This window comes from Diadema antillarum, unplaced genomic scaffold (assembly GCF_040938485.1).
Source record: "Diadema antillarum isolate AM-2024a unplaced genomic scaffold, OU_Dant_1.0 scf00000097, whole genome shotgun sequence".
Lineage (NCBI taxonomy): Eukaryota > Metazoa > Echinodermata > Echinoidea > Diadematoida > Diadematidae > Diadema > Diadema antillarum.
Genome location: NW_027270986.1, coordinates 853,447 through 869,385, shown reverse-complemented (window position 1 = coordinate 869,385; position 15,939 = coordinate 853,447). Strand labels below are relative to the sequence as shown.

Genomic DNA, 15,939 nt, shown 5'->3' with positions numbered 1-15,939 from the left:
TGTAGAAGAAAACTGAATTGGCATTACACAGAGATGTATCTCAGCTTTAATGAGTAAAACTATAAAAAAAAGAGATCACTCTTTTACTTCCTATGACGTATGTGTATGACATAAAAAGATATGAATGTGTACCATACATAATGTCACATAAACACTCTTTGACTGTTTTCCAAAGAATGCAGTACTCATCATTCCACTTCAGGCTAAAAGTACATACAGTGTTAATAGATATCTTCATCATATAAGGTCTCTGTTTTAGGGGCTTGAGTCATTGTGACCTGTAGCTTTCTTGGCACCATCAAGATTGGCTGAGGCTATGTGCGATGACCTGAGTCATGGCATGAAAACTTGAACCACAGTCTTCTTCAAATATTGTTTGTAGTAAAAGCACAGCTCTGCCATATCAGTTCCTGATATTTGTTTTGTTTTGATTTGTTTTGCTTTGGTTTGGCCTTTTTGTTGTTGTTGTTGTTTTGAATACAGAAGATATCATCTTCAAATCGTCAAATTGGCACTTCCAAATATCACTTCATACAAATGCTGTACAAACCTATAAATAGAGAAACTGGTTAATTCAACAAATCTGTATAAAACAATAAGGAAATTCCTTCAAATATATGGCACTCTGAAACAGACATGGTAAATCAAATCTGCTAAAATGTGTTGCCAAGTTATCAATTATCAATTGCAGATCTAGCAAAGTCAAAGGCTTTTGTAAATTCCTCAACTGAAACGACAATCATTTGATTTCTAACTTATGAGGCACTCTCAATAAATAGCAATTTGTGATAAAAATGTATAATACAAATGTAACAGCAAACCACAGAACTGTGTTTTATGGAAATTGCTGGGTTGAAGACAGAGGAACCTTTTCACACGTTGTCTCAAACTATTTCCTATGCCACTTTAGTAAAGGCTCCAATCTATTGGTGGGCCAAATGTACTCAGGGAGTTGCATCATTATCACAGTATGGCAGTATACACACTGAAAGAGAAACTAATTTTTAATGTGCAAAAGAAAACCATATTTCGAAGGGCTTAGGCTTCTGTATGAGGCCATTATCAACTGTAGGACTTGAACACAGGTTTCATTTATCATGAATTATGTTTTGCCTTGTTTTACTCTCTAGAGGTACTAAAGCTTGGGCATCTCCTTGTCATGTTCTCATACTGAGTTCAGAACAAGAGAAGCATTTCTACTCCAAGACTTATGCTATGTTATGGAGATCTCCTATCCATGATTACAACTCTATGTTTCAATATTACGTAGTGATCATGAATTCACAGTGGGGGTCTTTTTCCTGAGCGAGTATTCACTTTCCATGCATCTAATGACAACTGCAGTATAAGCATTTAATACTTGATCAATATGAATTCATCTATGTCCTAGGTTAGAATCCCATAAACCTCTTTTATAGAGTATGAACAGATTGAACATCTCTCTGTAGGCTGATATACTTTAATCATGATTAAATCTATCCATCTTTATATAAATTGATTTCTCTTTTTATTCAACAATCATGACTACCAGTTACAGGCTTTTTTTTGCATCACAAAATCATTGGGCATAGCCCTTGTATTTATTTGAATATAGACAAACTTTGAGTTGAGGCTGCGTCCATGCTGAGCAGTATAAAGGCATTGCACGTGTACCTTCATGTAGGGCCCCCTTAACGGAACAGACAGGTCTGGAATGGAGACTACACTAGATCTTGCTAAGCGTAAATATTCCTTGAGGAATGATAAACGCCAAATAAATTCAAATAACAACAACAACAACAACAAAGCCTTCACTGATTCCCAAAGTATAGGCACTGACAAGGTGTGCCAGGTTAACTCTGCCTGTATTACTGATGTCCTATTTGTAGAAAATACCAATAGGCACTTTGAGGCATTGGGACTGATCAGGTTAAAGGAATAGTGTTCTGCAACAGACTTACACAGGTGTGAACAGGAGACTTTCTACGGTGTGAACAGGAGACTTTCTATGGTGTGAACAGGAGAGCAAAACTTGATTTTCCCCATTTTAATCTGAAGCCAAATCCTACTGTTACAGTATGAGCTACTGAACTGATCCCAGTGAATCCTATGTCTGTCCGTTTGTGTGCTTGGGTCCTTCTCCTGAGAGTTTAGCATACTTCTGAGATGTTCTGGACAAGCTTTGCAAAGGCAACTTCTGTAATTTTCCCTATCTTCCTTATACCATAAGTAGCCTACCTTCCAGTCTGCTAATTTTACATCTAAGAGAAATGGGCAATACAGACCATTAAGAACAGCTTTATTGTGAAAACTGGTATTTTAAGATACTGTACTTTATGTATTATATCCTTACCTAGAACTATGAAAAACACAAGACAACATGACCAATCACATGATATGCTATGATAGCAACTCTTACTGGAGTGGCAAACATCATGGTAACAACAACAATCCAGCTTCCTGATAAGCTGTTGCTACAGGAAGTTGCTACTCCAGCCAAACTGACTATCCTAACATTTTTAATGAAATGTGAACCTGGAGTGGTCTCCAGATGCTAGTTTGCCATTAGCATCACATTTAAGTTTGTGTCCTACAATATAATCCTGATATTCGTACTATCCAGATCAGAGACTAACTGTTGTGCTAGGTGCAGACTCCTCATCTAAAGTCTCATACAATTGTATCTACTTGTTCTGGGAGTTTTAAGACCATGCCACATACCAAATGTTCTGTAAATATTTAATCAGCATTAGTGTTAAGGGATCTCTGGTATGTGTATGTTTTATCTCAATTCTCTTAAACAATGAAAAGGAATGTTGGATTACTTCAAGGATGCTTGTTGGAGAAGAAAGGCCTAGACTGCATTCAGATGTAAATTCAACCTGTTGAAGACTAGTCCTGAGTATACTCGGGCTGGTGTCTATGGTAAATGCATGTTGTAGCAAAATCAGCCCGTCCTCAATGGGTTAAAGCTGATTGACAGTGTACATAGCCAACTTGCAACAGGTACTGACCAGCACGACTGCTCTACTGAAATAACTGCCCCTGCTAATGACCGATGAATGCTTTGGCACAGCAATCAAAATGTAGGTTTGCAAAGCTGCAAACATCCTTGGAACTAGGCTACCCTATAATGTCTTTGATAGTATGATTAATTTACTTTTCCTAATATTTGTACTACAGTCCTACTGTACAATTCCCAGTATTACACTACAGTAGTATCATACTAGATTGTACAACAGTTATATCACCTATAATATGCATACATGTACGCTTTGATCTAGATAATTCATACGACAACTCCTTGTTATATATTGTTCCACTGCATTGAAAATGGAATGCAGAAATAAAACTGAAATGAACTGAGTTGAACTGAATGTTATGTCTCTTAACTACTTGACTGACAGCCATAAGAAACTCCACTTCTGAGGAGGGTTTTTCGATTCCCTTTTTTCACTGACGTACCACTACTTACATAGCAACTTCTCAGAAAATACTGGGATGGGAAAAATCTATATGTGGTCTTTGACGGCAGCGTGAATGCTCTATTTCATCATTATTAGTCGTCATATTACTGCTACTTACCACATGCTGTGCAGGTCTGTTGGCGGTGACAAAGCTGATTTTGAAGTTTGTACAGAATAGGGATCCCGAGATGCCCCTGTTGAGTCCATTGTAGGAGTCAAACTTAAGGACATTTGGGGTGTGGCTGATGATGATCTCACCTGCAGATGGGGAAGACAAGATATTCACAGGTGGTATCAATGAAAGGAAATTGCACAGACTCACTGATATGCATTGTTGTATTAAAAGCCCGGGAGAATGATGCCAATGCACGCCATTCAAGGAAGATGTGCCCTGGAGAACAACGCAAATGCTGGCGAGGCCTGTAAGTATAACACGTACCTCACATATGTACCTTCACGTCATTACCTCAGTCACCCCTTCCTTGAATCACATGCATTCGTGTCGATCTCCTGGGCACGCAATGGTAACATGTATGGTACAATGTGTCAGGCTCATACTGTTTCAACACTGCCGACTACCGTGAGTCAACTTGAGTGAACGCGACTTTCTCCAGTACTTCTGGTTTTTACGAGTGACCTTATACAAGCAGGGCTGTCAGTAAGGTAGTTGATCTTATTTTGTGCTTTTGCAAGAAATTTACCTTCCCAAGTCCAGCCTGAGAACCAGTTCAGGGGGGCGTTTCATCAACGAGTTCGTCGGAGGTTTTCACTGACAAATTTGCTATCAGCCAATCAGATGCAAGGATTTCAGTGGCTTTTAACAGTTTCATGAAACGGTCCCCAGGACTAGTATCAATTCCCATCAGGAAATATCCCCATGTACCCTTTCCCCTCCATGTTAGAGAATTCCTTTACTGTCCAGCACCACAATCTCTGTGCTCTGGATAGAGTCCAAATGCATTTGCCATAATACATCCACAATAGCTGCAAGTTCAAGTACCACGTTATTCAAATAAACATGTCTACATCTTTCTGAAAGATACATATGAAATTAGAAAATTAGAGCAAGAAGTCAACTTTCCAGCAACCTTTCATTTTCATTAATTTCTTTCCTTGGGTAAGGGGGCGGGAGGGAGGGCGCACGTTTGGGATTCCATGCAAAATGCATCGATGATTACTACAGTTATGATGCTGCGTGTAAAAGGTGTTGGGTTTGTTTTTATTTGGTATGAAAAAAAAAATGTAATGACATGAAGATGAGGGATGAACTATTTTAATATTGTCATTAGTTCATATCACTTTGTATCCTGTGTCATGACATGTGAGCTTAGGACTAATTGAATGACAGCAGTCAAAAAGCTTGGATAAGTAAGGGTGTGTATTAACACCTGTGACACTTGTTTGTGTTCATACATTTCCTATATTGACTGGACACTTTAAATAACTTTAAATACTTCCAGAACATAAATAGGCTCGTGGATCATAAGCAGTAAAAATTAATGCTAATTCAATAAAGGGTGACTAATTTTAGAAAGTCTGCCACAGGCTACGGCTGAAGCGATCTGGATTTTGGGTGATGCTCACATGTTTAAGAACAGCGGATTGGCCAGGTATGAATCAGTTGGTCCCACCGGCATTAGGTGTCCCCCTCTCCGACACTGTATGCCATCCATGGGTACAACCAATGACCCTAATGGGTTCATTCACATTTGAATTACTGTGGTATTGAATCCTACGGTGATCCATTGGAACCATTCTCACTACTGAAATACAGGAGTGCACACTAAAACATTTTTTCTAATACTGTTCCGACCTGTCTGTCGGACCAGTAGATATCCAGTTTTTCCATTGTTTACTGGTGCAGTCATAAAGAAGTTGCTGGCGTCCGACAATGATATTTACTGGTCAGGGACCGCCGGACCAGTGCCAGTGTGTAGCGTTGCGAAATGCCATGGCAATCGATACCTACAGACTGATACACAGGTGTCCCACTGCACAAAAATACATTGTTTTCCCATCTTCACTCTCGATACAATATGTCACCACAGAATCTGTGACACTTAATCGTGTCAAACGGATCAATAGATATCAAGTAAGAGACACTAACATGTACCAAGGTTGTTAGAATGAAGCATTCAAAACTTGTAGGAGTCATCAGCAATGTGAAATGAACCAATGCTATGTTTCAGGTAATAGCATACAGTTTATTCATCTGCAGAGACGAGCACACATGTAGCACTGATTTTATGTTTAAACCCCAAGTGTTTAAACTAAAAATCGACTCTTACTCTTCATCATAAATCTTTTTCCTCTTTCCCCTTTTTCCTCTTTTTCCATATTTCAATTTGTATCGCTGAGCAAAGGTGTCCATATACTATTGATCTACACAATGTACAGCAGTTAATGAGTAATTCTGTGACCCAGTAACATTTATTCTTATTTTTATTTCTTTCAAATCTTTAATGAGAACTTACAATCAGTACATAATTAGCCCCGACAAATGTTTCTCCTTACAAAGGAAAAAACAAAACAAACTCATGGTCAAAGTAATGTTTTTTAATTTTCTGAAATTCCTTAAACCCAATGCATTGAAAAATTATATAATTAATCACCGAAATGCAAATCATTATATACTGACAAGAATAACCATCACCGTGTCCGCAAGTTGTGACATCTTAAAAGCAATCACAGCATCTGACCTCTTCCATTTGCTTGAACTACAACGGTTGTACAAAACCACACTAAAAAGTGATCTTGAGAGCAGGGCAGTACTGAGAGTAGACATATTCTCCCACAGTATTCACATAACTTCAAAGAAACCAATCAATGGCAAGTCAAAAAAAGGGCTAGTTTCCAACCCTTAAAAGACATCTACAGGTACTATCTACCCACTTTACAGAACAAGCCCCTACAACTGTAAGAGCTGTGGAAGCATAAGAATTCTGGGTCAGAGATTGCAGTATTCAGAGAGAGGTTGAATATAATTCAAAAAATCAAGTTACATGTAAGTTGCCTTTACAGCAGTATAAAAGTAGTGGGCAATGATTTAGTAGACATTTTATTCCACTAGCCTATAACATATATTGGGCTTTTTCAAAATCCTTGTCAGAATCAGATGCTATTCTTTTGTTTCAGATTGTTTCAGATGATGACATTAAAAAAAAAAAGTTGTTGATGCAGTCACTTTAAAAGTGTTTTTTTTAATGTTGCTGTTTTTTTTTAAGGAAAGAACTTCTTTACATTGACTAGTTGACAATTCTTTTGAAGACAAGCTTCAACACAAGCCTGATGAGTTATTAGGCTTTGCGTTCTAAACAAATGCAGAGACCACTTCTTAGAGAGGAATGATAACGGTACTCCAAACATCTTCCCCAACAAACTCGAGACAATCTTACCCGGATAGAGAGTGAGATCTGACGAGGACGAAAACGACGTGTCAAACATGGCCAGAGATAAATCCTCTTAAAATACTCCAATCTCCAGAGGGACTAGCACTTTCGGACCAGTTGGATTCGCGATTCCAGACATAAGAAGGGGACGCAAAGGGCCTCTTTCCACAAAATCTCACGCGTCTTTAAGCCAGACAGGAGGTACTATCCAAGAGTTCTATCCCCAGTGACAACCTGAACCAGACTGACTTGCTTCCTGAGGCGTAGCTTGATCTAATAGCGGACTGTTCTTCCCTGGCATTCTCATTTCGTGGTCACTTGTGTGAATCTATCACGAGAGGGCGCTAGACCAATAATTGTGTCTGCACGGATTCACCCAGACTCGTAGCTTGAGTTCCCAGCTGAGCTCACCACAGGGTGCCCTTTGACAGCTGGGGTAGTCCTGGGGGATTCCACACAGGAAGTGGGCCAGGAAGTGGCATGGTGGACCTGATCCAGGGGATGAACATTCCACTATGGAAACTGACCTCGGCACCGACAATGTTTTGATGACTTGCAATAGACCTTTTAGGCATCCATAGTACTGCTCTCATTGCATTGAACCAGTAACATGTTTAATATCTATCAACCCATTGAGGATGAGTCCCGAGTGTACTTGGGCAGGTGTCTGTGAGAAATGCATGTTGTAGCAAAAATCAAACCGTCCTCAACGGGTTAGATATAAATTTGGGTTGCAATCCTGATCGCGACCGAAATTTTCAAACTTTTATAGACAGATTTTGTAGTGTTTCTCTGTTTATTTCAATAAATTGTGGCTAAGGCTAAAAAGGAGTACGACACAGTAGTACATTGGAATTAAGAGATTTTCTCTCTGATCAGCATTTGGAAGGACGAAGACATTTTCCAGGTGGTGGAAAGAACTTCTGTAAAAGGGAAGACAGTGGACAAGAAGATTGTCTTTGCACTTGCAGATTTGAAATACAAGAACGATATTTTTCCATTAGTCACAAACAGCTAGCCCTCTAGATCTTTGGAATCATTTTATAGGTCCCACACCTGTAGATAAATTGGACCAGTGCGAGCCCCATCTCTTTCTTTTTTTATCACAAAAACTTTTTTTTTGGGGGGGGGGGCGGGGTGTGCTGTATTTGATAACAAATATGTACATTGTACAACCTGTATCCATGGAGAATTATTCATCTATAAGTGATTTATAACCAAGTGGTAAACCTACTGGAAGAACTACCATTTGAAGCTAGCAAAGTGAAACTAATTGTGAACCCTTCTTTGCTGCTAATGGGGATTATTTACAGACCGTGAGAGACTAATCATGTCACACGTATTGGATGACCTTTGTCCAGTCCAGTATTCTGTCCAGGCATGGGTGCTGCAATTTGATTGCATGTTGTGAGTATTATCACTTCTCATTACAGACACTATGCAAAACTTTGGCTCCTGGAATAAGACTGCCTGTCATGATAGAGGGCGCCCTTCTCTTGCCATATTTCAGATCCTATTTTCAGACTACAAGTATACCAAAAGACACACATTGACCATGGACCTACTACACACATGGACTAGTTAACGAATGTCTTTCTTTGATCCCATCATCACCGCCGCCACCTGATTATGTGCATCTTAATGAGTACATTCAGGTGCTTGGAAAATGACAATTGTGCAATCGTGAATCGTCACTGACAAAAGAACCATTCCCCTCGTTGCGGTCTTATTTTGCTGAGGTGCCTTTTCAGACTCAACTTCCTTTGAATAAACACCGATGAAAGGGAGTAGCAAACCCGAAAACATGACAGTTTTCCTGTCACAAAATTGAATATTACTGAAGTGGACACGTATGGACAAGCATGTAACATGGCTTAATGACAGGACATGTACGATATCTACGGTTACTGTCCATGTTTACTGTGGAACAATGCGCCAAAAATGGGAAAAATTAGATTACAAATCACATCCAACCTGCCAAAATAATTGCTTTCTCTTGTAAAGTACGCGCATTTCGCAAATGAAATTACTTGAGCGATAATTTCACAATGTACACTACAACTGCACATGCATTTTTCTTGATTTAAGAGAATTACTATCTTCTGCGCATGTACTTTTTAGATTTCTCAAAGCGTCGTCTTGATGTTATCCAGGTTGGCTGTCGGCGGTGATTAATGAGATCAAAGCAGGAAAGCATGTTCAAAATGCTTTTGTGCAACTTTTAGAGCAACAGGTGCATGAATTTATTAACGAGCGATGAACGTCCATGTGTAGTAGGTCCATGCATTGACCAATTCCATTTCAGACAGAGCTGTGCATTTAGTGCAGAATGTAATTTTCCTGTTATTCTTCTGCAGAGTATTTCACACATTATTGCCATTTGTAATTGTGATACTTGATAATGAGTGTGCAATTATGGTAGTTGCTATTAAATGCTGGGTGCAAGTTGTAAACTCAGCAGACACTGGAACTTCCTACATTTATGAACCAGTTGAAGACTGTTTGATTTCGTTGCTTGCAACCATTTTCCACCAACCCGGCTGGAGCACATTGGGGATTCATCTTGACAAGGTTAATAATCAATAAAGCAGCAAATAGTATTTTCAATGATCTTTCACATTAAACTGGGACGTGCCAAGTCCATCACGAGGAAATTTTTGACAAATACAATACAGGAGATCAATGGAACAAATACAAGTTGGTCTCCATCTGCAACGAAAGACAAACAATGATGCATTATTACGAGAAATTTATCTCTCCATGTTTTCTTTAGATTGAAAGGATGTACACTAATCACATCTATAATGGATCTGACACAAAATAACATTCCTTCAACACAGAGAATACAAAGACTGTGAAAATTGAATACCGTTTTCAGTAACTCGTGCATTTTTGGCCCGCTCCTGGTCCGAGCTACAAAATTAGCCCTCGCCAAGCATGAAAAATTGCGTTCAGTTACTATATCAGAGCCGCGCTCTTTTACGATGACCCATTCATAAACTCGGTCAAGTAACGGATATAACTGCCATGGTATTAACTGAACACCTCATGAACAGAGTGGAAGTGCATTTTCGTGCAATATTTGATGTGTATGCCGCGCGCTTGTGAGCTGAGCAGCGTAAGCTGTGACCTTTGACCGTGACTAGGAATTTTGGCCCGCGCCTGGCGCTGCTATTGTTCATAAATTCTTGGCCCCCACCCATTCATAAACTCAAAATTTTCGGCTTGGTCCGCTCCTGGTCTGAACCAAGAGGGTTACTGAAAGGGGTATTAATTAATGCAATTTGAAAATCCATCCAAGAGTTCTCATTTTCTTAAATTTTTGACAAAATTTCCTGAAATCCTTACTCCACCTCATGAGCTGGTATGAAACTTTGTTACCCCTCCTTTGGCTTTGTACACTGATTTGAGATCATTTTCATTATTCTAGATGCAAGTAGAGACTTTATGTAGCTCTAAATTGCACTAATGGCTCGCTACAGATTGAAATGCCACATTTGAGTCCAAGCAATTGATAACATGTGAGCAAAACATAAAATAAGAGGTAGAGTGTAGAACTTTCTGATGTTTTGCTGCTGTTACAAGGGGTGTCTCAATGAAAATGTATGGGTCATTGTCGCAGTGTCTTGTCGGGCTAGCTCTCCCCCAAGACTTACTACATGCAGTGACCAAAGGCAAACCAGAGTCTGCTGACCAAATTAATCTAACACGTTTTGTATACGTTGACTATTAAAATGAAGCATGAAATACAGGGGAAGAACCTTGTCCACACTGGAAAACAGAACATGAAATGTTTAATTTGATGTGCTGTTCGATTGGTAACCAATGCAATAAAGTAGGTGCGATGTGCGTGTACATTTCTTTGTGAGAACAACATTTAGTAACTTTTGGAGTTGAGCCAATTAATTTATTTTTAAAAGGAAAGTTATACAAAAGCACATTTCCCAAATCCAGGTGGGATGGTATAATAGCGCATGTGCTAGTTTCAGATGGAAAAGCCCAGACTTGGCAATTGGTACCTTTCAGATTTGCATACACCTGATTGTACCTGACAAGAAATAAAGATAATGCCAAGATTCTTACAAGACTGAGACTTCGATGAGAGTATCAGAAATCATGACAAACTTAAAGGACAAGTTCACCTTCATAAACATAAGGATTGAGAGAATGCAACAATATTAGTAGAACACATCAGTGAAAGTTTGAGGAAAATTGGACAATCGATGCAAAAGTTATGAATTTTTAAAATTTCTGTTTTGGAACCGCTGGATGAGGAGACTACTACAGCTTGTGAGTCATATGCGTACAACAGTATAAAGAAAATATATAGAAAATTCAACATATTTTCACTTTTTTTCGCATAATAAAAGAGCACTTGACTTGCCTCTTTCTAAAGGCAGGGGGAATAATATTACCCATAACATTTGTCGGTAACGAGTCGGGGGAATGTGTACTTTTTTCATAAGATGAAATTTTGTGAAATTCTCTTTATATTTTCCTTATATTGTTGTACGCATGTGACATCTAAGTTTTTCACACACTGCAGTAGTCTTCTCATCCAGCGGTTACTGCACAAAAACTTCAAAAATTCATAACTTTTGAACGGATTGTCCGATTTTCCTCAAACTTTCAATGATGTGTTCTACTAATATTGCTACATTCTCTCAATCCTTATGTTTATGAAGGTGAACTTGTCCTTTAATAACTATTTCACCCTTGCGGGAATGAACTATGGAACTGAATGATAAGGGCTCTTTAAATAATTTTCATTATTCAATTTAAAGTAATGTAAACTTGACCAACCAGCAATATTACAATGTATAGCGTATGCAAATTTCCATGTTTCTATAAAAAGGCATTATCTGCATAAAAAGTAAAATATGTGCCATAAAAATAACATGTGTCATAAATATCATATGGCACATATCTAGGGTCATTTCGCCATGTGAATGATGTTGAGCATACCATTAATCAACACAACTCAACATGCATTTGAACTGCATCTGGGTCTGAAAGGGGGAATGGGGTTCATGGAGAGGTCATGCTAACTTTCAAATTTGTTGATTATAATGTTCACATGATTTGAAATTAACAAGTGCTTTTTGTATAGAGCGAAAACCATTTAAAAAAATCTTACAAATAATTTAAATCTTTACCTAAACTTCAAGGACTGCTAACTCTCGAGTCTGTCTATACGAGGCTTAACTACAAGCTATCATTGCAGTGTAAAACTTTGAATGATCTTTAAGATTGACAATGCCGTGTGAACCTTAAACTATTGCAAAATTGAAACTTCAGACTTTCAGGAAGTTTTCAAGCATCTCGGTCACAGCCGTCAGTAAGTTCCTCCTTGGCATAATCATCACCATTTCAACGTTAATCATATGTTTTGAATGGTACATTGTATGGCATTCAAAAGATTGTTCCTCATTCCAAATGTTGACATCAGGAACAGGGAAATTGAGCTTTTCTTCTAAAAATGAAAAATACACAGACAGTTGCGCAAAAAAATCAACTTAATGTCACATAAAGTCAGATATTCAGCCACAAAACAGATATCCCCTGTGCAGTTTTTGACAACTGTATGACATTGATGATTTTGCGCATGGTGTATAAAAGAAAGAAAACAACAGAAACAAAGGAAGAATACATCTATTATGATGACTCAATGAACGTCTCAAGAGTGTATGGGACTAAATGATTCTGATTCCTCACTTCAATTACAGCACATCCGAGAGAAGAAACACACAAGTACATTGATCACAATTTCACAGCATGCCTCTCCAGGTCAACAACATTGTACTCATAAACTCATCATATTCTAATTTGCAGTTGACAGACTTTGGATCAAAGTCCATTCAAAACACAACCTGGCAACATCCCCATATACTATAAATGTGCAACAAGATTCAAATGCTTTTGATGGACCATTTTAAAGTACACTGTACACTGAGGCTTCAACTGAAAATACAGGTCAGTGTTTTATGAAAACTCTTTAAAAAGTTGGACTTTAATTTGAAGAGTAAACTCAATTGGACAGAACAGTATTATCAATTATAATTTGACAAAAAATACATGAAATGTAAAGAAATTAAGGTTTAAAATGCTAAATAGCAAAACAGTGATGTACCGTGGGTCACAAAGCAAATGTGAGAGAATGAAAGGCTGATGAATGTAGTTTAATTCAACAACTCTTCTCTGAGTTCTTACCTTAATGTTGAATATCTTTTATGAACTATAATAAATTCTTAAGTTCACAAAATTTTAAAATTCTACAACTACAACTGTCTGATTCTACTCATAGCATAGAAATGCTATAAGTCATCGAGAATGATATGATACAAAGGCTTGTAGTCTATGCGTACCGTCTTGATCAATATGTCAAACAAGGAAATTTAGTGCAAATTCATGCATTTAATCAAAAGAGTTACGCGAGGTGGCAAAATAATTTTAAACATCATGTTATTGTACTAACACATTATACATGTGAATGTGAAACTACCTTACAGTCCAATTCAAAAGAAAATTGTATCTATTTGTAAAGTTCTGGATACACTCGTATACCAATTAAAAATCAAGAAAAAACTTCCAGAATGGAAGTATTCAGGAAACAAAGTAAAAAAGAAAAGATGAGTAGCAATGAAACATACACTTTTTTCCAGACAATTATGTGTCCATTTTGAGTTCTACAATGCACATATCTCTGTCCTTTGACATTGTGGTTTGCTGTATGAATGCTCCCCTTGGTCTGGTTTTCCTGTAGTAATCCATTGTAGACCAGAGCTATGTTCCAGACCTTTGTAAAAAGTCCAGGGTCAGGGGCTGTGGAATCCGTGCAGTGCGGTTGCTATATAAGTTTATAACCCTTTGAGGCATAGGCAATAACTAATAGGTACCCTGGCATCTAAAAACCACAAGGCATAGTAAATGTGCATTGCACATAAACACTATCATCACGAGCAGCAGTTATAAAGCACTGTACACAAGGTGTACCTTGGCAAGTACAATGTATGCAGTACTTTGCCCCGCACTGCGATATTTCCTGTACATAACCCTGTCCTTCTATGATGGGCTCATCGTGTACATATGAGGAACTGTCACATCTATTAACCTACATACAGGCAATGGTACTGACTGCAACATACAACGCATCGCATATAGAATGTGACAGACATTACATTACCCTTGCATGTTTCTGTCTCGGACTCCTTGCTGCCTCGTCCGCCAGTCCCGTTTGCCAACACACCTCTAGAAACGTCCATCGCTGCTATCGCATTGGGAATCAGTTTCTGCGATACGGTAACCACAGCTCTTTATCGCCTCGAGAACAGCTACATGTAGATCAGATACAAGTACATGTACCTGTGTGTGTGACAGGAATCCACCGAGAATCTCCCGAGCACACTTCCTCGTATTGTAGACCGATAGAAGAACTACAGACTAAAACAATAACTATTAGCACAAAAGGGCCCGCTGGAAACACTTCTGAAATTTCCTTCTGGTGAGATTGCTTCCGGAACACTTTCAAATTTGTTCCGCTATGGGTGCAGATTTTTTCCCACAATCGACAGAATTCACTGCCTTGGCTGGATGTCCACTGCACAGTCGACTCATGATGGCCAGTCACGATCACAGCATGCATGATGTACAAGAGTACAAAGTTCTGATAACACTGATTCTTCCTTGAGGTTCTAAAGTGAGTTGACAGCTAATATTGTAAAGCTTGAAGGCACATCTGGTGGGGGTGAGAAGGGGATTCAACAGTTATAATGGACTTAAAAGCAAACTATCATCTCCATAATGGCTTCACATCTTTGCTGTTTTATTCCCTCTTCCCTCCCATGTCTACCAGCTATTCTTCATCCTCCCCCTTTTCACATCCCTCTCCCCCTTCTTACCCCTTTCCCTTACCCCTTCTACCTTCCTCCCTCCGCCCTCCCCATGTATCAGGAAGAGACTGGTGGAATCGATAGTGCTTGTTCTGCCTGGCTGATATGACATGTTGACATTGATCGCAACAAATGGGGTACAGAGATCTCACCAGGCCTACAGCTGGCAGGCAGCACAAGTTCTCAACAAGAGTTGAGCCTTTGATACTGGTCTGGCATATAATCATGATATGTATTAAATATCAAGGTTACCACAAGTGGTCATCCTTAAAGGCATCGGTCAGGTGAAGAGGTGGTGGACATTTGCCAGATTCTGTCTGTAAAATAACCCAAACAAACAGTCACAATGATCGCTGTTTATACAAAGCATCATGCTTGTAACAGCACGGTAAAATAGCAATAAAAAACGAAACACTGACACAAAATATTTACACTGCAATGTATGTGAAGTACACTACTGTATGTGTTTGTGATTTGTGTTGACATTATGTACACAAGTGAACTGGCAAACAAAATGATGCCTTTTTCCAATGACTTAGAAAAGAAATCAGTCTCATGGAAGTAATTCTATTACAAGCAATTCCATTCATATCTTATGGAGCTTATCCAAATTTAGAGTGAATTCTTCCAAAAACATACAGTACAAGGACCTTCCCAAGGTGCCGAGTGAGTATGCAAATAAAACACATCTGACAGTGACACTATTTAAGAAAGAATGGAGGAAGAAACTCGGTGCAATCTAGAAATACATTAGACCGAAAGAGGATACAGTCCAGTGTATAAAGTTTGCCTAGTAGTAGTACTAGTACCCTGCTTCCTCTATAATTCACTTTGTTTCAATTTTGTTTCCCTCTGACATGTTATCTTTTTTTTTCAGCGTTGTTGTGGCTGTGCTTTAATGTTTAAATGATTAATGACATGGCCTAATCTGATGTGAATGTTTACATCATGGAAATACTCAGATCAAAATCCCCAACTAGAAAATTAAATGGTTGGTTTAGAAACATGTTACTTCGTTCTGTTTCCTACTTTCACTTCACTCACCACTTTCATGCAACATCTGAAAATGAGCACAGTTTGCCTGTTTTTATTCTAACAACAATTTAATTAAAGAATATGCGAGAAAGGAAGTGTGTATTACCGATAAATTGCATGTCTATTTGTGTATATGGTGTAGTATTAAAGAAAAAGGCTCATAGTGGCATTGAAGCATTT

At 38.5% G+C, this 15,939-nt stretch overlaps 1 protein-coding gene across 1 annotated transcript in view; it reads right to left on the bottom strand.

Annotated features, from left to right (window-relative positions):
- Positions 1-15,939, bottom strand: part of LOC139718574 (myotubularin-related protein 10-like) — a 90,947-nt gene that overhangs the window by 58,821 nt on the left and 16,187 nt on the right. The window contains exon 3 of the mRNA XM_071630041.1: positions 3,565-3,704. Within this exon, the coding sequence (XP_071486142.1) occupies positions 3,565-3,704 (140 nt within the window). The remainder of the gene's footprint in view (positions 1-3,564; positions 3,705-15,939) is intronic.